Here is a 24,622-nt window from a genome sequence, read left to right on the forward strand (position 1 = left end):
TCCGCCCAGCCCTGCCCCGGCGGCAGCCGCCGCCTCGGCCCAGCCGCCCGCCCCTCTCATGTGACCCGCGGAGGGGCGGAGGGGGGAAAGCAGGCCCGGCCGGCCCCGCGCCACCGCCCCCGCCGCCACTGGGTCGCCGGCCACCGCCGTGCTGCCTCCTCCCTTCAGGGGGCGGCAGCTCCCGGGCCGTGCCCTGCGGCGGAGCGGGCCCGGGGCGGGGAGCGTCCCTCCCGCTTTCCCGCCTCTCCTAGTCGGTGTTCGCTCCCCGGCGGGTTTCTCACGGCGCGGCCTGGGCAGCGCTGAGGCCCTTAAAAGGGCTTCGCCGTGGGGCGAGGGGCGGCCGCGGCGGGAAGGGGGCGAGCGCGGCGGTCGGGGAGCGGGAGGAGCCTGGTCTGCGGGGCACCCGCTGGGGAGCAGCCTGAGGGCGACGGCGGGAGGGGCTGAGGGGAGCCGTCGAGTCACTTGGGTGTCATGTCGGTAGGGATTCTCTCTGGGGGTCTGCGGTAGCCAGAAAATGTCTGCAGAGCCGCCGACTCTTTTGGAGAGGTCTAAAAGGGGGAAGAAAGAGCTGGAGGTGACAGGAAGGCAAGGGCCGACCTGGCTTGAAGCCTCGTCGTGACGGGGGACGAGGTGGGTTGAAGTCTCCGAAAAGGAGCCTGAGGCATATGACGTTTCTGCATGTTTTCAGCTGATTCTTGCTTGCTCCTTGTTCTTGAGTCCGGTCCGGCGCTGGAGGGGTGCTGGGTGCTTCCCCCGCCGCAGGAGCCATGTGTGTGTAAGTGGGACGGTTCCCCTACGGGTTTTGCGTTGGTGTGTATTGTCTGTGTTGGTAACAGAAAGGATTTGGCTGCTCACTGCCCTAGGAGTCAGAGTATCTGTGGGATTTCTTAAGTCCTCAGTAAACATCTTCAGTGAGATACCACGGGAGTCAGGGTTCGGCAGCCTCCAAAGTCTGTAAAGGTAAGCAGAAATGTGCTGGCACAGACCACTGTTCTTCCTTCCTTCCTTCTCAGGCACCACCCCTCTTTATTTTTTTAAAACCTTTGGTGTCAAAATTTTACTCAGGAAGCTGTGGGAGGAAAGGGTCAGCCAACAGGAAAATATTGGGGTTTTCATTTTCCTTTTGTAGGCTGGCACGGGACAGAGCACTGTCTAGGAAGCTGTGTCGGGAGCTCTCACCTCTTGACACCGCTGCTAATAGGTGGTTATTACAGCCCATTTTGCTGAGAGCTGAGGTTTGGCTCTGACAGCTGCTCTGGTGATAAAGCGTTTTACCTCATCTAGAAATCATAAACAATACAAACCTTTAAAATACTCATCTGTATTTCATATTTTAGATTAAACATTGTTATAATTTTAGTAAGTTAGTGTATAAAAAGGATATGATTACATAAAACCTTGGGAAGAGATTTATTTTGAAATGTGTCTATAAAGTGCAATTGCAGGATGGTTTTAAAATAAGTCAGTGCAGACACTGACAGTGGGCTTTGAATATTTTTGCACACTGAGCAAACTGTTAACTTACATTAGAGGGGAATCTGGTTCATACGAAAAATTCTAATTTTATAATTTATCACAGACTGTTTGCTTTCATTTAATCTGTTTTTACATATTTATATAAAATATATTTCTTTGTTGTTTTTGTCAGTATAATTTTTTTCCTTCCTATGTTTCAGTGTAACTTAATATACTTTAGCTATAAGGAAAATTCTAGTGCAAAATAAAAGATAGCCCAATCACTAATTCTAACAGCAGAGAAGAGTGAGCCGTGGAGAACAGTCCTCCTCCCACCAATTCAGTACAAAATTCCTGTTTAATTCATGGAAGCAATACTAGGTTTTAAAATTCTTCAAATTAATAGCAAAGGTAAAAATTATTTTGTGATGCAAGCAATATATGAAAAAAAAAGACTCCTAGTTATGTGATCAGTTGAGATATTTTATATAAACTTTATGGTGAAATCAGACAACGTCAGACTTGTGAGATAAGCAAAATGTTCTTTATTATAACTTCATTATTAACTTGAGCAAACAGTTAAATTTTCAGTATTTTGCGTTATTGAATACGTAGCTTACTCTGTCGTAACTTTGAAATATATGTCATTCAATACCATCTCAAGGAAAATCTATTCTTTCCAGTCCTATTTTAGTAGGATAACATTCATGATACATAGTACAAAAGAGTATTGAAATTATAATGTCTTCTTCAAGGCTGTCTCTGAAATGATGGTAGATATTCCTTAAAACTTGAAATTTTCATACATAAGGTGTATATTATTGTTGTGGTTTAGGCCCAGAGGGCAACTGAGCACCATGCAGCCGTTCACTTGCTCCTTCCCCCCCCCAGTGCTGGGAAGGAGTCAAATTAATCAAAAGGCTCAGGAATGGAGATAAGGACAGAGAGGGGTGGCTCACCCATTAAATGGTCACAGGCAAAAGACAGACTTGTTAGGGGAAGAAAAACAAGAACATCACTTTAATTCACACACTAACACCACCATTTAATAGACAAAATGGGGCAGGGAGAAGAAGCATTACCATGTCTTAAAACACCTCCCTCCACCCCTCCCTTCTTCCCAGGCCCAGTTTTGTTCCTGTGCAGTGTCAGGGGATGGGGGTGCAGGCACTCTGCCAGTGCCTCCTCCAGGGTGGAGGAAGCACTCCTCTGCATTCTTCTCCCTGCTCCACAGGGCGTCCCTCTCACGGGAGACAGTCCTCCACAAACTCTCTCTGCCATGAGGCCTCCCCACGGGATCCATTCTTCTCGAGATGCTCTGGCGTGGGTCACCCCCACATGCTGCAGTCCTCCCAGCACCAAACTACAACCACGAGGGCTGCTTCTTCCCAGGGATCCTCCACAGGTGGGTCTCTGCTCCTCTGGTGACCCCCAGGGGTGGCACAGGGGGGCCCTGACATCTCATCATGGGATAGAGGGGGGCTCTCTGCTCTGGCACACCTCCACCCCTTCCTTCCACTGACTTCAGTGTTCACATAAGTGTCCTCATAACTCCTCCTCAGAGTCCCTCACCCTCTCTCAGGTTTCCCTTCTTAAATATGTTATCACAGAGGTGTGGCCACCATCGCTAATTGGCTGGGCCTTGGCCAGAGGCAGGTCTGACTTGGAGCAGGGGAAGCTTTGGAGAGGCTTCTCACAGGGGGCCACCACTGTAGCCCCCTCCGCCACTACCAAAAACCCCACCACACAAACCCAGCACAACTATAAATAGACTTGGTGTTGCATGGGCCTGATCCTGCAAGTGTTGTGGGCATAAAACTGGTAGTTCTGCATACAAGGTGCTTACTGGACAAAGCTGTTTAATCTTCAGGTGAGATGTGTGATAGAAGCTTTTAAGATCAAACCTTTTATGTTGTCTCATTTTCCTGTGTATAAAGTCTCATGTCTGGGTATAAACCTAACTAGGTCAGAAATAGTTTTTCTGAAAATGTACAAAATCAACTAAAGAATTACAGTCCTAGTTCTATATTGTAGCTATAGTAGTTCTACCATAGCAGAACTACTCTGTAGTTTTTGGTAATTTGACAGTAACAATGCCATTATCATTAAATACTGGTTAATTCCTTACCAACAAAGATGCCAAGTAGCAAGAGAGGCTACAATCTCAGCAAGTTTTAGGATACACTCCAATAAACTATTTCCTACTCATGTGAATAATTCTCTCACATCTACTTTGTCTTCTGGAACTTTGATCATTCTTCTGTTTTGAAACACATATGAATTCTGTTTTTCTCTCCATATTAATAAGGGTTTCAATCAACAGTTTTCTGAAGATTGCTTGATCTTTTTTTTCTTTCTTGCAGTCCCTTCTGTAGTCATAGCTCTATTTTTACCACAAGTATGTTTTGCCAGTTTTATATCCACAAGTCTAACCTTCTGTGTTGGAAGAACTTCATAGTCTGTCATTCATGTAAATAATAGTCTAATAGCTGGTCTGTTGAAATTATTTTTAGGGGAAAATTGGGCTTTCTCCAAAAACTGCTGTTGGCAGGGTTGATTCCTTAATGATAAGTGTGGTTGTTTGCTGAGTTTTCAGGTAATAATACACTTTGTCCTTTTTTTCTCATTGGATAGTTTAGTACCTGTTCTGATTCAGTTTCCACTAAGTAGTCCTTTATCGTGTCATTTTTCATTTTAAGGGGTCAGGAGCACATCTGTTATGACATTCATCCCTACGCAGAGAGTCAGTGAAGACAACTGAATCCCTTACATCACATTTTTGTGGTCTAAAAGGCTCATTAAATATTAAGCCATTTCTATGAATTTCAATTTGAACCATATTCCAAGCAGCAGTGAATGAAAATGACTCTTTACCCCTCCCTTTTTTTTTTTTCTTTTTTTTTTAATAATCAAAGAATTCAAGAGTAGGAGAGCCCTGTTGGTTATCACATCCTTTCCTCAGCAAGAGTGGATTCCCTTTTTTCTGGATTGCTCTTTACTGGTTAATGGAAATTCTGAAAAAACATCATCATTCATCTTCAGTTTACTTGTAGAAAGAAATAAGCTTGATCTTACTATGGTAAATTTCCTCTTTCAGTGATGTAAATGTTTCAGTGATGTAAACATTTTATGATGATAGATTTCATAAACTTATTTCTAAAAAGCATGAGCTATGATGATGTTTATTACATGGATAGTAATTGCAAAGTAGATAGTAACTTGTATTCAAAGACAAGAAATACAATTCTGATTTTTCTCAATGCAGAAAGAAATAAAGTAACTGCCATTGTGCCATCAGACTAAACATCAGTATCAGACACGGGGAGATGGAATAATGTACCTTACTGTTGGAAAGAAGAATCTTTGAAAACTTATTTAATGAGATAGCCATCCTGCATGCAGGTATTCCCATTTCATGCATTCAGTCAAGACATTGCTAATTTGTAAGTCTGTCTTGTTGTGACTTCTGTTAGATTTGGTAAGAAGGATTTTATAGTTACCCTTAAGGAGAACAGTTAATCTTAAAGACATGAACATCTGTACAGTCTTAAGAATAATAATGTACATTCTCAAAGAATATAGACATATCTTAAAGAATATAGATACATCTTAAAAAATACAGATGTTGCGTGACATTTTGTAAACTAGAACTATTTGGTTGATTTTACTACTTGCTCACTTAAATGCTGACATTTTTAGAAAAATGGTGCAAGCATTAAATTTCCTAAGACAATATCTTGTTGATGGTCAGAATCACTGACACTGATACTCAGCTATTGTATTAAAGAATACTTCTGTTTCAAATCTAGACGATCAAACAATTTTTATTTTTTTAAGAAGCATTGCCTAACAGTTTCCAGACAGGAAGGTCTTAGTCCATCATCATGTCTTTTTTTCCCCTATATTTTTTTTTTATTTATCAGTACTTGAATAATCTGGTATTCTTAAACCCCTAAGGCAAACTCTTTGACTTCCTCTGTCTGGCAGACGGGTTTTAGCCATCTATTGTTTCTTAAAATGTTTATGCTGTCACACATATCTTATTTGTCTCAGCTGGAAAAACACATTTATAGAAAATCCTGTTTGCTGGTTGTCTTAACGGTTTCAGAAGTGCTTGCACCTTTCATTTAGTGCAAAAAAAATTTACATGCAAGTATTTTATATTGCTTTGCAGAACATCAAAGCTGAAGTTTAGCAAGTCAAACACCTCTTATGATGGTGCTTTTTTTGTATGGATAGGGAGCTCATTCCCTTAAAATAGTAAAAAAAACCCCAAATTTAAAGATGCCTCTCTCCTAAGAATTTTGCATGGGTTTTTCTCCAGATGAACTTTTAAATCACATCCTGAATTTTATTTGCAGCTTATTTAAAATTCCAATTCTTAACATATTTTGAGGTTGTTGGGGTTTTTTAAGACTTTTAAATGAGCTTAATCTACTCCTAGCATCAGATATTACTGGTTTTGGAAGTCAGTGTTTGTTTCCATTGTGTAACACTGATAGGGCCACTGGTGACTCATGGAGTAAAGAACACCAGAATGTCCCAGTGAGGAAAACCAAACGCATTAGAAATTGTGGAGGTCCACCAACTCTGTAATGCTTATGATCTGAAATATATTTTGCATTAGAACTTGTTCTACCTGTATTAATTATGCATAGTACTAGACACAAACAGGATGCTTTCTAGCATGAAAACTGTGCCTAAAATAACAGAAAGAGATTCAAAGGACATGGGCTGAAACAGATCATGAGTGGAATTTTGCATGAAGCTTGAGAGGGTTTTTCTATAAGGAAAATGGAAGAGCTTGATGTAAAGTAATTCTCAAAGGAGAGTGCACTGATTAAGGCCAGACTCTGTTCCCACCCTGAGCAGTAGCTGCAGTCTGTGAATTCACCTCTGCTAGCTAGCTCCAGCTTGGATGGTTAAATGTATTATCACATACCATTCTCCAGTCTCACAAAGGCCTGGGAATTTGAAATTCCTAATTCATACTGCACTGGGAGCCGTAGCTGGGCTGCAGACCGTACGTGAGTCGTGCTCTAGCTGCATGCATACAGCAGAAGTTGAGGGATTTATTGTAATAGTGCTGATAACAGGGAAGGCCCCCGCAGTTCCTTCCTCCTCCCTGCCTAGAGAAGCCTTCTTAAACACCTCCACAGTGTCACAGGGCTGGCATCCCACAGTACATATGGCAGCCAAGTGACAAGCTGGACTTGCTCATGACATACAGTGTTAGAAGGGTTAGTACCAGGTGCTCTTGTTGATTCACCAGTGAGCTTCTGAAATGCAATTGTGTATCTCTACATGAGCTGGCTCAAATCTTGTTGCTGGCTAGTCAGCAGTGCACAAATCTGGATTTAATAAATATGGAACCATAAATTTAGACAGGAGCAGGAACTGGCAACTAATGACTGTGACTTCTAGTGCCCTCTCAGCTGTTCATGCAACCGTTTGTGAAGCCATGCTGTAAATCGGATCACTCAATCCAGATTTTAAAAGTTCTGTCTAAACTAATAATTTTTATCCAGAATTATTCCATCTATTAAGTTCACACTCTGCTCCCACAAACAGTTGCATTGGCACAGTTGCAGCATTGGTAGACTGACACACAGATGGTGTGGAAAGCAAGCAGGCAGGCTGGTGGATAGTTATTTTGTCAGTGGGGACAATATCCCTGCATAATTCTAACATTATTCTGAACCACAGACTCTCCATCAATTTCACTTCCTGATCCCTCATGCTCAGCCCTTCTCAGACTGTGCTCCTAGTCAGACTTATGTGCTTGTTAATGTCTGATCTGTGCAGTACTAGATCATCTAATGGTAATAAATTGATCAAGATCAAATATGACCACATAATTGCATTGCTGCCAAGATTTACCAGCTATGAGTTACAGTGTTTAGACCAAGCTTTATCCTGGCTTTATACAGGCAACAGGAAGACAGATGATACCAACTCCAACGTAAAATCATCAGGAGTAAAACCACTCTTCACTCCTTGTTTGGTGAGAGTTTTGTTTTATAAATAACTTTGTATTGGTGGGTTGAATTTGTACAAAGAATTTTGTGCCATGTTGCCATCCAAAAACTAAATTTATTGTATCATGAAATTGCAGTTGTATACCGGTGAGAATATGCCTTCAGCTTCTCTTGTACGCTATTTTTTCTCCTGTTGAGTCCAGATGAAAAGGGGAGGTGATTCTTTGTTAAGAGGTGATGTATAATATTTTAAATTCTTACTGTCTCTAACCAAGAAAGGTCTGTCTTTATTCCAACTGCTGCAGTTATAAAGAAACACACGAGGTCTGAGGCAGAAAAACATCACTTAAATCCTTTCCCTCTCATGGCTATACATACTATTTTATTCCTTTCATATTCTCATGGATGTAAGAATAATGCCATACACCTCTATACCAAAGCAAAAAGGTTTTGGTATTTTCTTACCATAGTCGAAGCGTACTTTCAATTTTAAAAGCAGATCTTCACCTTAATTGTCTTTCTCCTGCTGTATTTCTCTTCATAGTCTTAAAGAAGGAAAAACTGTCTCTGAGTACAAGAAGATGTGAAGCAAGGGAGAGTCAAAGTTAAAACTTGGCAGGCACTAAAACAAAGAATTTTTCCAAGGAAATGGAGGAGACAGGTCAAATTAATTCCTTATGTAACTCCATTTACCTCAGTGCAGTTACATGAAGGATGAATTTGGTACCTTATACCTCTGTGGTCAGAAAAGGATTTCTGTGATCTCAATCAGAACAATATAAAATAATTATTCTTAAGAAACAAAATTGTAAATTATGTCTGATGGAATTGCCCTTGTTATTTTTAGTCCATTAATACAATTATAAAAGAACAATAGGTCTACAGAACAACAACAAAAATGACTTTATAAAAAGATTAGTACATGATGATTTGCAGCTTACATCCTTAGTAACAGTTTTTTGTGGGAAAGAGGAATTAATGACAGACTGCTAAAATGGGCAGTGACGTCAGGGACAGCTTCTCTTTCTTGTAAGTTCCAAAAGCTTTTCTCCAGTTTGCTGCATTGCAACTTCAACTTTTTTCCTCTGATCTTGTTCTTCTCCCCTGACTACCCCTAATTCAGTTCTCTTTTCCCTCAAGTTTCTTTGGGTTCCACTGTGTGTGCAGGGATCTCTGTGGCTTCTCCACACTGCTGAGTTTTCTAGATTTTTCTCCTCAGGCAGACATATTCAACCTCTTGGGACAGATGAAGGAGAGATGTTTGGCCTCCACCATAATTTCTTTTTAGATTTTATATTTCAGTATGCTTAAATTTGAGATGCTTTAAAATAACGCATTTTCACTGTGAGAACCCAGCCTTCATGTGTCAATCTGTAGTACTCAAATATAGCTGTACCCAGAGATTATTTCCATTTTAAAACCTTGTTATGAAACATCAACCCCTGCTTCCCCACCCCACTCCCAGATTCAAGAAATACTTTTAATATATGTTAAGATCTTTTAACACTGTAATATAAAAGCATCCATATAGTATATTAGTGCAATGAAATTGAAGTCAACAGTCTGGTCTTTTTTATCCTTACCAACTTGGAACTATCAGTTTTAATACAGAGGAAAGGATCTGTGTATACATGCATATAAAAGATGTGAAAATACAAAGGCATTTATTGAAAACAGACAAAACCAGGAAGATGATAAAATAGCAGAAGGAAGTGGCCTCAGATATAAAAACTTTTGCTTTGTATAGAACAATTTATCACTAAAAGCTAAGGTTGGCAAATTGCCATGCTTCAGATAAAACAGGCAATGTAATGTAAAAAAAAAATTGACTTAGTGTACAAAATACAATAGATACATTTGAAAAACTAATGTCCTACAAAGTAATTCAATTAAAAATTTTTTTGTTTCCTTTTTTTATGGGTATCTTTAAAAGCTTCATTATATTTTCAAATACCAGAAATCTCAGTTGTACAGATGCAAGCTCTCCTCTAAGGATGTCTACATCAGGTGTGCCATTCAGCAGGATGTAGAAGATTTCCAAATATCCAAAAATTAAACAAAGATGGTGGAGATCTATTTTGAAAGCAAATCTTTTGCTTTCAAAACAGCAGAACTATTAAAGCATGGTTTATAGAAAAATTATTCACATATTTAAAATATTTACTGCACAATTTTAATTGACAGAGCTACTCAAGTAAATGTGTACTTCTCAACATTTTCACACTGGATAAAGAATATTTTTTTAAACAGAATATCTTCTCCATTTCCTTATATGTTTGTGAGGAAAAATCGAAAGCTTTAGGAAATAACAGTACAAAGTAACCGTACAAAGACTTTTCACACAAAAGTTTTTGAAATCTGCTGTTGACTAAGAACACTGAGAACACTTCAAAAGCAGGAGAATCTAGGATGTTTAGTTCAGTTATTGTACCAGCTGAGAACAAATGAATTCTTTTCTGCAAGGATGTTTTCTCCTCTCTGGCCTGTGTAAGGCCTGCATTCCGGTATTCCTGCTAGAAGAGAAACCATTTCAGTAGAGGATGGATAATGAGCACAGCTGAATTCTCATGACTAACAAAATCGAGCCCTTGTTCTTTATTCCCATCTGTAAGGCTTTTCCAGGACTCAAAATGTATGGAAGACTCCAAACCTGAAAAACAAGATAGCAGATAACTACAATTAAAACAAACATAAATTTTTCAACATCGTCATCACATTTGCAAAATAAATAGACTGTTATCTGAGTACTATTTATATTCTTAATAATGTCTCGTTCTCTCACAGTGAAAACCTTTTTTAACTTGTTGACAAGAGTGATTATCTCCTTCATAGGTTAAATGTTTCCATGAAGTACTTCTGGGCATTTCTTATACTTGAATCTTTGGTGTCTGATTGCTTCTACAGAATTTCCAGATTTATGACGAACGGTAGCCTGACAGTGCTTTTTCTAGCTGCTGCTTTTTCCTGAAATGGTCTGGGCTTTCTGCATAATTTGTACAAAGATCCCCTTTTTGTATTTCATTCTGGTTTAGTATAGCTGAGATATAAGTTATGACTTAAAAAGAGATAAATTCTTCTTCATATTCTTCAGCTAAAATCATGAAAAGCTTTCTTGAAACTATTAGAAAGGAGATAATATTGGTTTTATTAGATTATGAAACTGCAAGTAATGACAGATAAATGCAGATAAACGAGTTTTCTCAGAAATCTGAACTGCTAATCAATTGAAGATGTTATTCCAGAATGCTGACCATAGGCAATAGGAATGAGTAAAGCAGTACCTTTATCACACTGGAATTTTGGAATATATGTATTAATTCCAGAATAATTCAACAGAAAATAAAGGTATGCTTTTACCATGCTTAATGTAGCACTTAGGGATGTGTTTCCATTCTTTGCTACTGGACTTTTTACCATTTATGGAAAGCACATAAGCAGAAATTTATTCGTGAGGTAAACAAGCAAAGACATTCATGCATGTGTATGTTTATATGTAAATATTTATATATGGTTATATATGCAGTCAGAAAACTACAACTTCATATTTTATGTTAATGAAATGGTCTTTTATCTCTAGATCACAAGATTAGAGGTATGCTGGGAGTATGATGAGCAAAAGACTCTCTGAAGGCTGCTGCAAAGCTGGTGTGGATATACTGCGTTGGTTTCAGTCCAATTTTGAACAGAGGCATGTCCACTCACGTTCAATAATCGGTTGAATAATGGGAATTCTTTTTTGATTTCCTTACAGACCTCATTAGCAAAAGTTTAGACAGAGACTCCACTTCTGAGTTTGGAGTCTGCCTGATTAAAATAATTTATCCTCTCCTTCTGCTAACAATCAGCAATTATTTAACACTTCTGTAGTACTTCTTTAATAAAGCCAACAGTAATAGCAGCAAATTTTAAAAATGTCATGTAAAATTCTCCCTGAATTATTGAATATACTATTAGTTGGGGTGCCTTATGTTATAAGCAGAAATTACAAGGGGACACTCTATTACTACTCTGCCGATGTGTGTGTCAGTCACAACACCCTTCAGAATAACTGGGAGAAACTGTGGATTCTTCCATACAATAACAAGAAATTATTACAACTTAACGTCAGAGTAATTCGAAAGCAGAATTTGTTGTGATTTAAACTGTGAAAAGAAAAAATGCTCTGAAAATATTTTTTCATACATATTTCTTCTAACAGCCTAATTTCTTGTAAGGACTTTCTTATTAATGGAATTTGGTGTGACTTCATTAACTCACCATTTCAAGAAGATAGTCCAATATATTTTCTTGATCATTAGTAGTAGATAAAAATATGAAACTTCTATTTCTTTTATTGCAGCACCAACATCAAGCAGCTGAATTTAAACAAAGTAATGAAAAACCCAGCATATCACAGGTAAACAATGTGTAGTTGAGAAACAAAAAAAATTAAAATTTAACACTCCAAGAAAAAAAAAAAACAACGAAAGTTACACTTACTTTGCATAAAAAGCTGTAATAACCTTGTTAACAATGACTTGTGCAGTTCATGTGAGAATATCTAAAATTAAAAAACAAGAGTGACTAAAGCTATGTAAAAATTCGTAGCAAAAGCTGTTATAAATGTATTCATGCGAATGAAGTAGTAAATTATACCATTTTACAAATGGAATTCCTGGGAGTTTTCTCTGTTTTAGAAGACCATCCAGTATGCTGTAACTTTGGACACTGTGTATTTTATTTTTGTAATTCTCAGTTACTAAATGCTGATTCTTTGTTTCAAAATAATACACTTCTATTTTAAGATTGTTTTTCTATGAGGAGTACAGTATTTGGGAAGTATGCAATAAATTTCAAAGCACTTCAGGAACATGGTATTGTCTCCATTTGAATTGCTGGGAAGATTCACATCAACTCTACTGTCAGTAGGCCTGGACTTTTAACCTGGCCTAAATTTAAGGATATTCCCATAAAATACACAAGTCCAGACCTTGTAGTTTGGTTCACATAGGGAGTTCCTCATGCTTCCAGAGCTCTGATTAAGTCAACAAGGCTAGATATCAGTACTGATCTTCTGTGATTGGATTACAGGATTGAAGCTGTGATTTGTCTTACTAAAACCACTCTAAGTTACTTAAACAGATAAATCCTACTATCAGATTTCTCTTCTTATTGATTACACTTTCTGAAATGCAAAAAAACCCCCAAAACCTTGCTTGCTTTCCTCACATTTTTAATGGGCTGCTTCACCTTCTAACTCTGCATTATCATAAGGTATATGTAGGACTGGAAATAACTCGGGGGAAAATAGTAAAAGTGTCATTTTCCTTTTCCATAAAATGGATGTAAAATACTTGTGCTTTTTTATTTCCTCTGAGCCCATTTCCAGTCCTTATTTAACCCCACCCCCTACATGGAATCTGAACTATTTGACAGAGTTCCTGTTAGAAGGAAAAATCAGATCATATCTACGTTGCCTCTTGTCTCAAGTTGTAATTTACTTCTTCTCATTCCATGTTTCTGGAAAGATGACCTATCAAAATTAAACCAAGATTATGTTCAAAGCACTTTTTTTTTTCTTGGTCTTTTATTTCCCCCCTGAGTTTATTCCTTACCTCTCAGGTTTTATATGTGAGGTTGAGAAGGGTCATCTTGTGTATGTCATTATCTATCCCAGCTAGAATATCTGCTCCAAGGCAGAAGTGCAGTTCCCTCCCAGGCAGATCAGCTGATGGATTTAACAAGCACATGTGAGTAACAAAGATTTACCAGAGGTATTTTCACTGTTAAAAGCATTCTTTTATAGTAACTGTAGTAACAATAGCAATATACAAAATGGAATCAAACCTTTGGACAATGCTGTTTCAATAGAGGCCTTCAGAAAAACCACTTCCTATGTGAGGAAAGAGAAACTGCTAAATAATCCATTCAGGAATAGCTACAACGCCTATGGATACTTTATGAAAATATATTAGAATTAACTGTAAATTGAGCAAGTAGTGAAGAAGCTTGACAAACTGATCATAACAAAACATCCAGTGATGAAAATATCTACAGACTTCTAGCTTGCTGGCATTGGCAAGTAAGTAGTTTAGCTAAATAGAAAGAAATCAGAAGATACTGTTATCAACTACGAATGAATGATTATAAACCAGAAAGAAACTGTGAGGAAGAGCTCTGAAAATGATGTTTGACAGTGACAACACACACCAGACAGCTTTTATTTTAACCAACAGATTGTTGGGAACACACACTGTATATCAAAGTGAAGTACTTGAAACCTGCTATAGTCTCTACAGATGTTCTCACTCAGAAAGCAGCCAGAGGGAACAGAAGATAAAAGAAGGCTGTCCAACTCTGAAAATGGTTTGAATTTTCATTCTGTCTTGACAAGTGAATCTAGTTTTTGGAGTAGTCTCTGATTTTCAGCCTGATAGAAAATTCAACATCGACAAACCTGACCTAAAATGACAGACACCTGAAGGTGTACAAGCAAGCCCTTAGAAAGGTGCTATACAGTATCATAAAAATAGTTTTTGTTTTTCTAATCTTAAATGCTTTTATATCAAAGGAGGGGACCAAAGACCAGAAATCGGAAATGTAACTATTCTAACTCTGGAGCAGGTCATACATGCTTGCATTCTGTGGGCAGTACTTGGAATGCAAGGCGATGATCTGAAAGGCAATTGAGGAATCTCTGCTGTAGAAAGGATTTTTTTTATTATACGAAGCAAGACAGGATTACTGAGCTCAGAAGGGTCATTTGTGAATAACTTCCAGCTGAAGTGATTAAGGGCTCCAGCCACTAGCCCCCAAAAAAAGGAGCATCGAAAACATCCTGCTTGTCATTTTTGTTCAATGAGCAAGAGGTGAGCATTTAACTTCCGTGTTGATTTTGGTCCTTTGCCCTTGGGGATACTTTTAACAATGCATAATACTTGACAGAATTCCAAAATGTGTTTGGGGTTTTTTTTTTTCTTTTCTTTGAACTATGAGGTTAAAGATGAGTAAAGGAGTATTTTGACATGTCTAGAAAATATTTGTGATAACAGACATAGCACTTCCTAATACTCAAGAGTCTTATAACGTGATTTTTACAAACACACCATAGTTCTTGATTACAAGACCCCCATCCAATATTTTTTTTTAATGGAAGGTAAAGCACTCCATCCACTTTTAAAAAATCATCTCCTTAAGAAATGTGAATATCTTCAGCAGAATCTTTGGTATTTGTGTTTGGTTCAAGGGGTTTTTTTTAATTTTAAGTTGCTATCATATCTGCCAGAAAGGCAAGAGCTGAGAAACATACTGAAGAGGTAAATGCTGTGATTGGTCTAAATTGCTAAAAGGTCCTCTGGCAGTCTCAGATTTGCATAGAGGAAATTTGGTTCCTGTACCAATTAGCTGCTCTCGTAGAATTCTGCAGTACAAGATGGACAAAGACATAGGCCACCAACTTGAATCTGAATTCAAATCCTAATAGGAATAGATTTGGATATGCACGTGGTAGCATGTCTATTCCTGAGTTTATTTGCAAAAGTATTCCAAGTTCCTTGAAGTTCTCCATGTACTGCAGGTATCATACCCATTTATATAAATATATATAAAATTATTGATAAACCATCTGAAAGTGATGACAACTTGAGTAATTAAGGCTAGATCACATTAGTGTCACAGTGGGGTGGCTGGAACATCATGGGCATCCAAACAGGTTAGAAACTATTACTTCAGTACGTACCACGTGAATTGCAGAAGCAATGAGGAATCTAGAGTGAAGTGCAGAGAGCATCTTGATAGCACTTTCTTAACTGTGGATGCCTAACCACATGCCAAAACTTAACAGATCTTATTAGATGATTACATTCATTCCCCTTCCTCCTCACCTCCTTTTTTTTTTTGTAACAGAAAAAAAAAAAAGCATGTTTTGAGGGGAAAGATACTCTCAGCATTCATCATTAAGAAAAAAATACCTTCAGTACAAAATTAATGTGTATCAGCCTTCTCAGGGTTGTCAATACCATTTCTTTTCAGAATAAACACAGCACATAACAATAACATACTTCCTCAAAGTTATCACTTGTGGCATCAAGGGATCCTGAGATCAAACAGAAACTGTAAGTGAATCATGTCTTTTGAGTCTAGAATCAAAAAGTCATGATAGCAACTTTCAGAAGAGAGATCTGAGAAGTGAGGGTTTTCTAGGGGTTTTTTAATGTTTTTTAATGCTCAACATTAAGCAGAAGATACATGTTTATTCCACTCCTTTAAGGTAAATACTTTGTTCAGCAAAAACAAGAGGTCTGACATATCTGTTAATACTGCAGTGATTCTAACTCAAGAGAAACATCCAGTAATGTTATCCTGACATAAGCAAGAGAGTTCCTGTGGCCTTTCTACATATTTAGCATGGTTTCCTTCCCCCTTGTAAAATGAAACTCTGATGCAAGATTAGAGCTAGTTGGTTAGGAAATACCTTGGAACTGCATTGAATGTAACTGGTTTGTTAAGGCGTGGCACTAAAAAAAAAGTGTGTAAAGAGAATGCCTATGAATGAATATTGGTGGCTAACATGATTAAGCTAGCCTAGAGCTCAAATACCAAGTTTCCAAAGCCAAGCATAAGGCATTTAGCCTTTTTATTCTCAGACAGGTTTTAAATTTGTTTCAGTAAAGAGACAGCGCTCAAACTATCTCTGAAAAAGCCACTATGACTATAGTCAGAAACATGATCTCTTTAAGTATATCTGTATAATTTATACAATTGGAATGAGAAGCACCAGAACTAGCTCCTTTGTAGAGCACAGACAAAACATCATTTTTGAAAAGACTTTTATTTCTGTTTTTAAATAGCTTGATAAAACCCATCAATTGGTACTCAGAATTCAATTGTAAACAGTTACAATACATTACTGCTGTGTATTGATTTTGTACATTAACCTATTTGCAGTGACAATCCATAAGACAAGCCAAAGTCGGCATACTTTTATAAACTGAAATGCACTGTACTAAGAAAAAACGATGCCGTAACTGAAAATATTTAAAAGATTGATGTTTAACTCCCTCCTGTGGTATAAGCGAGCAGCATCACAATCAACAGCTTCTGGAAGCTTAAATAGCACTCCATATTATTCAAAAGTCTGTATTCACCTTATTAGGACAACAGGGTTCAAGTTTACTATGGAAACTCCTCTCAAGAAATGTTACAATAAATTTCTAAAAATACATACAAATTTGTAAACATCTTTCTCTGGAACAAACAAAAATGGTTTGTGGCAGCCTTCTCCATCTCCCACATTGCTATAAAAAAAAAATTATTGGGGCCAAAGACCAAGGCCATAAATTAAAATTGTTCTGCAGGGATAACATCACAGTTCACAGGAAGTATTAAGTGTCAGCATTTAAAGTTAGTGTTAGTCACCAGCAGGTAGCAGGCCCCATTTTCAAGGAAGTTCATGAAACACTCAACTTCAAGTAATACGTCAGGAACTAAGCATTAGATTTACCTACTTTTAAGAACAGCTTAAATTACATATAGGTATTTTTATTTTTGATACTAGATAAAACTGACTACAAAACAGAAAAGTATCAGTATTCTTTAATTTTACAAATCTGGGTTTTAACAATTTTTGCCATCAGGTTTATACAATCTTCCACAAAGAAGGAAGAAAAGAGAGTTGCAAAACAGACTATAAATATATTGAGATCACAGAGATAAACTGGATCTCTTCAAGGCAGATATTCTTTCTGGAAGCCCCTCAGGCCATTTTCTAAGATGTTTTAGCTTTTAAATTTATTTCATCATTAACAACAAAAGAACCATCTACTTGGTCTGACTCTTGTATCACCAATTCCAAAAAGACTAAGATAATTGAGATTTTGGAATGCAATACAGGATTAATTTCAAAGTGCACACCAATAGGATTTACTTCATGCAGGGTGGTAAAGGATAGCATTATTCTAGCACTTCTATATTATTGTTTTCAAACCATCAGCAGATTGATATCTATATCATTGTATTTAAGTGAGCTGATCATAAATACTAGTATGTTCATAGGCAACAAGTTGTTTATTGGAAAGTTCTACCAAATGCAACTCTTCCTTGAGGATTAGAGGCTTTGTAGTCCGAGATATTAGAAGGGGATTCATCACAAATATTTTTTAAAAATCCTAAAAAGTTTTGTGGGGTTCCCCCCCCCCCCCCCCCCGGTTATTGACTGCATCACAGAAACACGTGTCAGAACACATTTTATTCTATGCACTCCTAGGGGAAAAAAAAGGTTTCTAAACCTTCAGAGTACATTCATGTGAGTTTTTCAGAAAGTTACACTAATAACTTAAAAACCTGAAGAGTATTGAAGCTAGTGTAACTGTTTCTTAAGTTCTGACCTCAGTGTATTTGATACAAGTTCTAGCTGCAATTCTCAGCTGACAGAGGTACTACAAATTTAAATTAAATTTTAGATTTTTAAGCAAAGCAGCTGTTTTGAAGAGAAAAAGCAGAGATATGTCACATTGAATACCTATTGCTCTGTCAGATATACCACTTGTCACACACCCTAGTGACAGACTATGGATGCCTACATCTCTACATGGTTTCTGTCAATTTTTTATGCATAATTCATTACAGGGGAGTGTTCCTGAAACAGAATATCAGCATATGCTTATACTGAGAAGTGATGGGGAGGGAAGAGAAGGAAGATACAGGTAAGACCAGGCCACAAAACCAAAAGGAACAGGTAGACAATAAGATGATATATTAGGAGAGTACATACAGACTTGCTTCTTCCAAAAGTTAGAAGTGTGTATACCTATAAGGAGGGGCAAGGGAGGAAAAAAGCAGAAAGAAAGCAAACTTTGGCAAAGTTTTAAGAAAGTGCAGTCTTTACAGTCCTAGAACACCACCAAAAAACCCCCCAAACAACAAAACACCAAGCCCCAAACAAAAAAACCAAACAACCCAACACTGAAAAAGCAAAAGGCTAAATAAGGTCTACAGATAGAAATTATGTGTGCATTATCATACACCATGAGACAGTTTAAAGATTGCACTAGCTAATATCACACTGGGAAGTACAACACCATCTCTACTGCATTTTGCATTGTAATGTCAGAAAGTAAATAAGCATTTGCATAAGCATTCCAACATCATACTGTGATAAAACACTTTTTATCTACATGCAGAGCTGTGTGCATACATTTAGAAGTTTTTTTTTTGTTTTCAAAGCAGTATACCATATAGTAAATTTCCACTCAAGTGTAAATTTATGGGAAACTACTAGGCAATTCTCTAAATACTGAATATTTTCTTACTTGTTTTCTAATGGCAGAAATAGAACTCTGTGCTATGTAGTGCAGGAAGAATCTGGACACTAATCAATGAAACTTCAGAAAGCATGAGTTGTTTAGTAGAACCCTGACATTTTGCTTAGAAATACCTCTTTCCAACGCCAAGAGAAGAGCAAGATGAGAGAGGAACTGGAAATAAGAAGGCAACTTCCGGTTCAGTATACAGGTCCCTTACCCCTACTAAAAATGTTATTCTTCTGTATTATAATAATCATCCAAGCCAGTCTCAGCCCTAATGGCATATTTACTCAGAAAAGCTTTCCACAGCTGACTTACTGAAGCCACGAAACTCCATGAAAACTGGTTCTTAGCTGTGACACCTTCCATCTTTTGAGATGAGTTAATATCAAAACGTTTGTAGGAAGAGAACAGTGGTCTAAACCATATAGTGTTTGATTGACATATATTTTTAAAGGATTGCCATCCTTCTGGTTCACTATTCTCCCCCCAGACAGTAAAAGCCATTTGAGCATTGTCACTGCCAGTCAAACAGTTCTATTAGTGCAAGAACAGTGCTTTCAATTTATGGCCTCCCCAAGCTTAAAGTGCAGTATATTACATGACATTTTAACATACCAAACTATCCTTTATTTGAAATTCAGAAGGAATGTTCAAGTTAGAAGGTTACCTTTTAGGTTTTAAGCAATAAAATCCAAGGCAAAGTACATAAACTATCTTAAAATGGATTAAATCCACTCACTTAAGACATATTCTTTATATCTTATGTTCAATATACATATACACAAAAAAAATCCATCATTCTGCTTTGCTGCATTGTATCTGTATTTAAAGTGATCCTGTAATAAGTGATTAAAGGCTACTCAAAGCAAATTTTGCTTAAAACAGGACTGTGATACATGATGTGATTCAATGTTCCAAGATCCCCTTCTGCATAGGCTTGTCATGGATAGAGACAACCCTTGGCACCCCAGTGTACCCACATTTAAATTCTAATTTACAGGTGGTTTCTCTCATGTTTCATTTCCCCTCCCTTTTTTTTTTCCTCCCCTTTAAAATCACCACAAAGAACAGCTGTGTTAAAAACTGGATTAATACTTTTATGCCTTTAGCTACTCCTCTTGCCTATTAACCTGACAATATCACCTACAAGTTGTTGTATGTGACTATGGTTCCCAAATTATGTACAGCAGAGTAGAAAATCTTCCAGGCCAAATCGTTCAGCTGAACAGACAAGGTCTCAAGTACCAGCTACAGGTACAACTGTGCCAATTGAGTCTTTATATAGGAAGTAAATGCAACTGTAGATGCAGGACTGTGTTTATGTGCAACTTAAAAAAAAAAAGCTCACCATACAGGAAGAGAGCATTTCTTTACCTATATAGTTATAGAGATTAAGATGCAGTTGCACAATGTTTTCTTTAGCAGTCAAGCCAGCTTAAACACGCTCCAACACCTCCCCACCTCCATTCCTCTATCCCCAGCTCTGCCAAGTGCCTGTTTTGGGTCAAGCTGTATGCAGACAACAGCTTAACACCATAACTCAAATAAGGCACAGACTTTTGGAGAAGTATATTTGTTTCTGGTGTTTTGGGGTTTCAGATCCACATTGCTTCAGCGATCTGTTGTTAATCTCGTGTTAATACCACTGCAAGAGTGATAAATTGCAGCAGTGGAGGTGGGAGTGAATAGCATGAATGGCTTGACTAAGAGGAAACTGTTGCTGTCAAAATAATTACTTACAGTATATAATCCCCTATTATTTTGTGGGATTTGATAATTTTGTGACAGGTAATCATGTGGTCAAAAGTCTAAAAGTTAAACAATTAATATAAGTACACACCAGGGAAAAAGTTATTTTCTAAATTAAAGTAAATGGCTTTTTCTCTCTTCTAACATCCAGAAGAAATATCCAACCAATAGGGATAATAAAAACACAACATATCATTTAACATAAAAAGTAGTATATCTTACTTTCAGGACTCAAATAACATTAAAAAATTCCAACATATTTCCCCATAAAACTGATAACCAGCATCTCATCTTCATGATCAAGGTCTTTTCTACATAAGTGTGCCAACACCCAAATAACCACCACATTAGAAACTCTACTGGCTTTCCAGGTGAATTCAGTTCAAACTAAATGCAACATCACTTACTCTCTTTCCAAAATTAAGCTAGCTAGCAAAAAGGATACTTGGTGTGTAAATCACTGGCATGACTTTACTCTGCATTAAGTCCTCACTTTTAACTCAGGGTGAAGGGTGAGCTGATGATGCATTCTAACTCACCGTATCAATACTTCCCTCTTCAGGTAAGCCCCTGGAGCACATTAAGCCCACCTATACCAACTCCCTTGTTGAGAATTTTGGACACTGCGTTCAAATTTTGACCTACTGCACAATTAATTTCTTCGTCTAAAAGCCCATGGGAGCCTATTCCTGCAAATTCTTATTCACAAGCAGCTCTACTGATTCCAACATTCTTGCTCCAGTTTTTGCCAAGCCCTGTTGTCAGAAGTCTGTCCCAAAGCCAAAGTCAACAGGCCAAGAAATAATTACTATGCTTCAGTGATAACAATCACTTTTTCAAGGAAAGAAAACATTCTTTTAGAAAATTGTTTATAGCGTCTATTTGTAGCCCAATAAAGCTCATGAGATATTGTTTAAATTAGAGCAGTACTGTGAAAAGGAACACTGCTGAGAATTACGCTGTATTGAAGATCACCCTCCCAACACCTTTCCAGTTCAAAGTGTTTTAAGGACTGATATGTTAGTTACTGTTGAATTCAGAGCAGGAATTCAATTCTACAAGAAACAGTTTCATTGGAAATGGTTGTAAATAATAGCCAGAACACTCTGCTAATACAAACCCTAAAGAAAACAAAGGATCTGTGCTAAACAATCACATTGGGTTCTAGTCTAGTGTTAACAGCAGACCTGCAGAAGTCCCAAAGATTTCTGAGATTTAAGAAGTTCTTTCCACGCAGATGCAGGTATTCCTTCCCAAAAAAGTCCCTATTCTTCCAGCAGCCAGTTTGACTGGCAATTACACAAGTATAATTTTTACTTTAGCTGTCTACTTCTCACTAAAACCTGAACTGTAACCTTGTCTCTGCTATTTAAGTTTCTATTAATGTTAAAATAATTATTAAAATCTTAGTACTTTTTTACCTTCACTACTGCATATGAGACACCTGCTAAGTGCAAAAGCTAGCACAGAAGTTACTAGCTGTACGATGTGAAAATTATTAGTCACATATTGTATATTTGAAAGCATTTGATTGTATCCAAGTGCTGGCTCTGAAGATACAAGGTTTAAGTAACAAATCAAAAAACACGGTTTCTGATTGTTTAAGAGTCCCATAGCATATTCGTTCAGTGAGGCAACTGGAATAGAACAGAGATCAGGAAGTCCACCAAGCTCCATCTCTTTACGAAATGCAAGCTGTGATTCATTCTCTTTGCTACTGCTCATTTCTAATTCCAGAAACTGTAGGGTTTTATTACACTGCAAATTTCCCAGCCAGAAGTGTGCAAAACATACAAAGTTGTCTCCTGGACTGCATGAGCTAAAGTCTCCAGCAAAACTGCAAGCTTTCTCCAGCCAGCCCATTACTGAAATTCTATTAATGCAGTGAAAAACCCTATCAAGACTGTCTTTCCCAGAAGAAAAATGCAAATGAAATGAATCCTTCCAAGGAGCAGCTGCACTTGAGTTCCTCCCTGCTGATTCACTCAAACTCAGAGGCATATCCTTGCCAACAGAAGGCAGAGGTATAGTATTAACGAGAGAACAATTCCTGGTGTTAAAATAAAATAATTCTTGTAAACTGCTACTATGATTTTGAGAATTGTTCAACATGGAATGCACATGGGTCAGGTGAGCTGTTGCCTTGTGACGATCTGGGCCACCGTCACATACTCGTTTCTGGTTTAAATCTTTCTTCATAGTCCTAGAGAAGACGAGCATAGCTTTGCTGTTTCACGACAGGCTGAATTTGAAGATGACTGCGATTGACTCTAGTTGCAGCATACAGTGCAAGCAGCACAGCAAGTCCGAAGTCAGTGGATCTCGATATGGACCTAAAGAGAAAAAAATGCAGAAATTTATTACACTAATATCCCAGTTTCTTGATGCCTGGTATATAAAAATTTTTTTAAAAAAAATCTTTAACATAAAGAACAACCCAACTGCAGAAAGTAAGAGTAGTCCAAACAGACAAGTCTCCCTATGGGCTGCTTGAGCACATCCAAGGAGGTAGGAAGGATACCCAAATATAAAATTTCTTCTGTAGTTTCAGTTTAATCTGCTACAAACTCTCTTTTGGTAACAGGCATCAATGTCAGTCAGCAAATGAGAAGCTAGAGATTTGCTGGGTAACAGTAGAAAATGCAGACTGTAACTGATTAAAGGCTTAACATTAAAAGCAAATATTAAAATAATACTCCTGTAAACAGAAGTGCATACTGAAATCAGATACACAGTGCTGGAAATCAGCAGTGTACCACGCACGGCTTCCCAGAGGGAACTGGTCAGACTGGCTGCACCAGCACAGTTAGAGGGCATTGCCTGTATTGTAATCAAATGACAAGCTGATGTTGTTACAAGAGAACTATTGTGTACCAGCACAGATAACAAGCAAAAGGCAAAGCATTTTTAGCCACCAAGGCTACTAAGCTACGTGTACAACTCCTGGCAGCGTGGCTTGATTTCAAGCTTCAGAACTGTAGGATGAGACCCAAATATAAAAATATGAGACACCACATTGTGACCTCTTCCCATTTCAACTCACCTTTAACAAGTCACAAACTGCAACCAGACTTGTCTTTCAGCACTTGGACACTAGCCAGTTGTCAAAGCTTTCATTACAGTTATGTTTATGAGGAGAAAGAAAGCGTCCAATCTGTGGCCAGAACAGATGTTTGTTGTCATAGTCCATAGCCTGCTTCTGTTGCCAGTTAAATTGCTTTTATTTCATCACAAACCCAATGAAACTTCAACCTTACGAAGAGTGAGAGCCTCTCATGTCTTTAGGTCAAAGCTGTTTGAGGGAGTTCCGTGTTTTCAAGAAACAGGCTCAAGACAGGAGACATGCAAATTAAATTTGAACTGTCATTTTCATACAGTGACACTATTTAAAACTCTCTCCACGTTTTCCCTGCTACAATTGTTCTTGACTTTAAAAAAAAAAAACCACACCTTATGAAATAAATTTTCTTAGCTCCTTAGAGTGGCAGGGATGTACTACCAACACGCACATATTCACAATTTATGGTCTGTCTTTAAGTTGACTATGGCTCAGTAACACGAACGCACTCGAGGTGAGGACGCGGCACGTGTGCTGCTGCGGCCCAGAGCGAGCAGCGGGCCGGGGCACTCACCCCTGCACGCAGGCAACAGCGGGTCTCCGCAGCCGACCGCAGCCGCGCCGAACCCCAGCGACCTCCCCCCGCCCCAGCCCAGCCCGGGGACGCGTCCGGCGGCGCTTTACCGCTACGCGGGGGGAGGCGATAGCGGCTCCGAGCCGCCGCCCCCGGGAACGAGCGGTCACCGCTCCCCCGCGCCCAGCGGCGGCCCCACCGGGCTGAGAGCCGGGCCGCCAGCCCTCCCCGCCCCCTGCCGCCGCCCACCTGCAGCCGCACGTTCAGCATCATGGAGGCGACGATGTAGAGGTAGGGGAAGTTGATGCGGAGCTTCCAGGCCAGGTCGAAGAAGATGAGGAGGGTCCGGGTCAGCCCCTTGCAGAACACCCCGTAGGACCTGGCCGCGGCCGACTGGGAGAGCCTGGCAGCCAGGGCGGACAGACCCGCCGCCATATACCCCTGCCCGCGGCCCCCGCCGCGCCGCCCGGGCCCCGCAGCCGCCCCCTCCCCGCGCCCGGCGGTGGGTGTCGCCAGCGGGGAG

General features: G+C 38.7%; 1 protein-coding gene and 1 long non-coding RNA gene across 14 annotated transcripts; one reads left to right on the forward strand and one right to left on the reverse strand.

The window, feature by feature from the left end:
* The first annotated feature begins 96 nt into the window (after positions 1–96).
* LOC141930044 (uncharacterized) lies at positions 97–13,141 on the forward strand. 9 transcript variants are annotated; one of them, XR_012625185.1, is made up of 8 exons: positions 97–250; positions 689–775; positions 864–960; positions 2,690–2,860; positions 4,721–4,857; positions 7,386–7,459; positions 7,571–7,667; positions 11,011–12,979. It is a non-coding gene; the product is annotated as an uncharacterized LOC141930044 (long non-coding RNA). The 9 variants fall into 9 exon arrangements; XR_012625180.1 differs by lacking the exon at positions 97–250 and having other exon boundaries at positions 257–775; XR_012625187.1 differs by lacking the exons at positions 97–250; positions 7,571–7,667 and having other exon boundaries at positions 257–775; positions 11,011–11,121; positions 11,773–12,979.
* On the reverse strand, positions 8,316–24,622 carry SMIM10L3 (small integral membrane protein 10 like 3). 5 transcript variants are annotated; one of them, XR_012625179.1, is made up of 4 exons: positions 24,349–24,622; positions 13,028–13,140; positions 11,913–11,973; positions 8,316–10,083 (listed from the first exon to the last, which is right to left on the reverse strand). XR_012625179.1 is itself a non-coding variant. In XM_074840313.1 (3 exons), the coding sequence occupies exons 1-2, from the start codon at positions 24,532–24,534 to the stop codon at positions 23,547–23,549; spliced, it is 261 nt and encodes an 86-aa protein (XP_074696414.1). In that variant the 5' UTR covers positions 24,535–24,622; the 3' UTR covers positions 16,224–22,800; positions 23,511–23,546. The 5 variants fall into 5 exon arrangements, 3 of the variants coding, with proteins under 3 accessions (XP_074696414.1, XP_074696415.1, XP_074696416.1); XR_012625178.1 differs by having other exon boundaries at positions 11,691–11,973; XM_074840313.1 differs by lacking the exons at positions 8,316–10,083; positions 11,913–11,973; positions 13,028–13,140 and adding exons at positions 16,224–22,800; positions 23,511–23,621.

This window comes from Strix aluco, chromosome 15 (assembly GCF_031877795.1).
Source record: "Strix aluco isolate bStrAlu1 chromosome 15, bStrAlu1.hap1, whole genome shotgun sequence".
Classification (NCBI taxonomy): domain Eukaryota; kingdom Metazoa; phylum Chordata; class Aves; order Strigiformes; family Strigidae; genus Strix; species Strix aluco.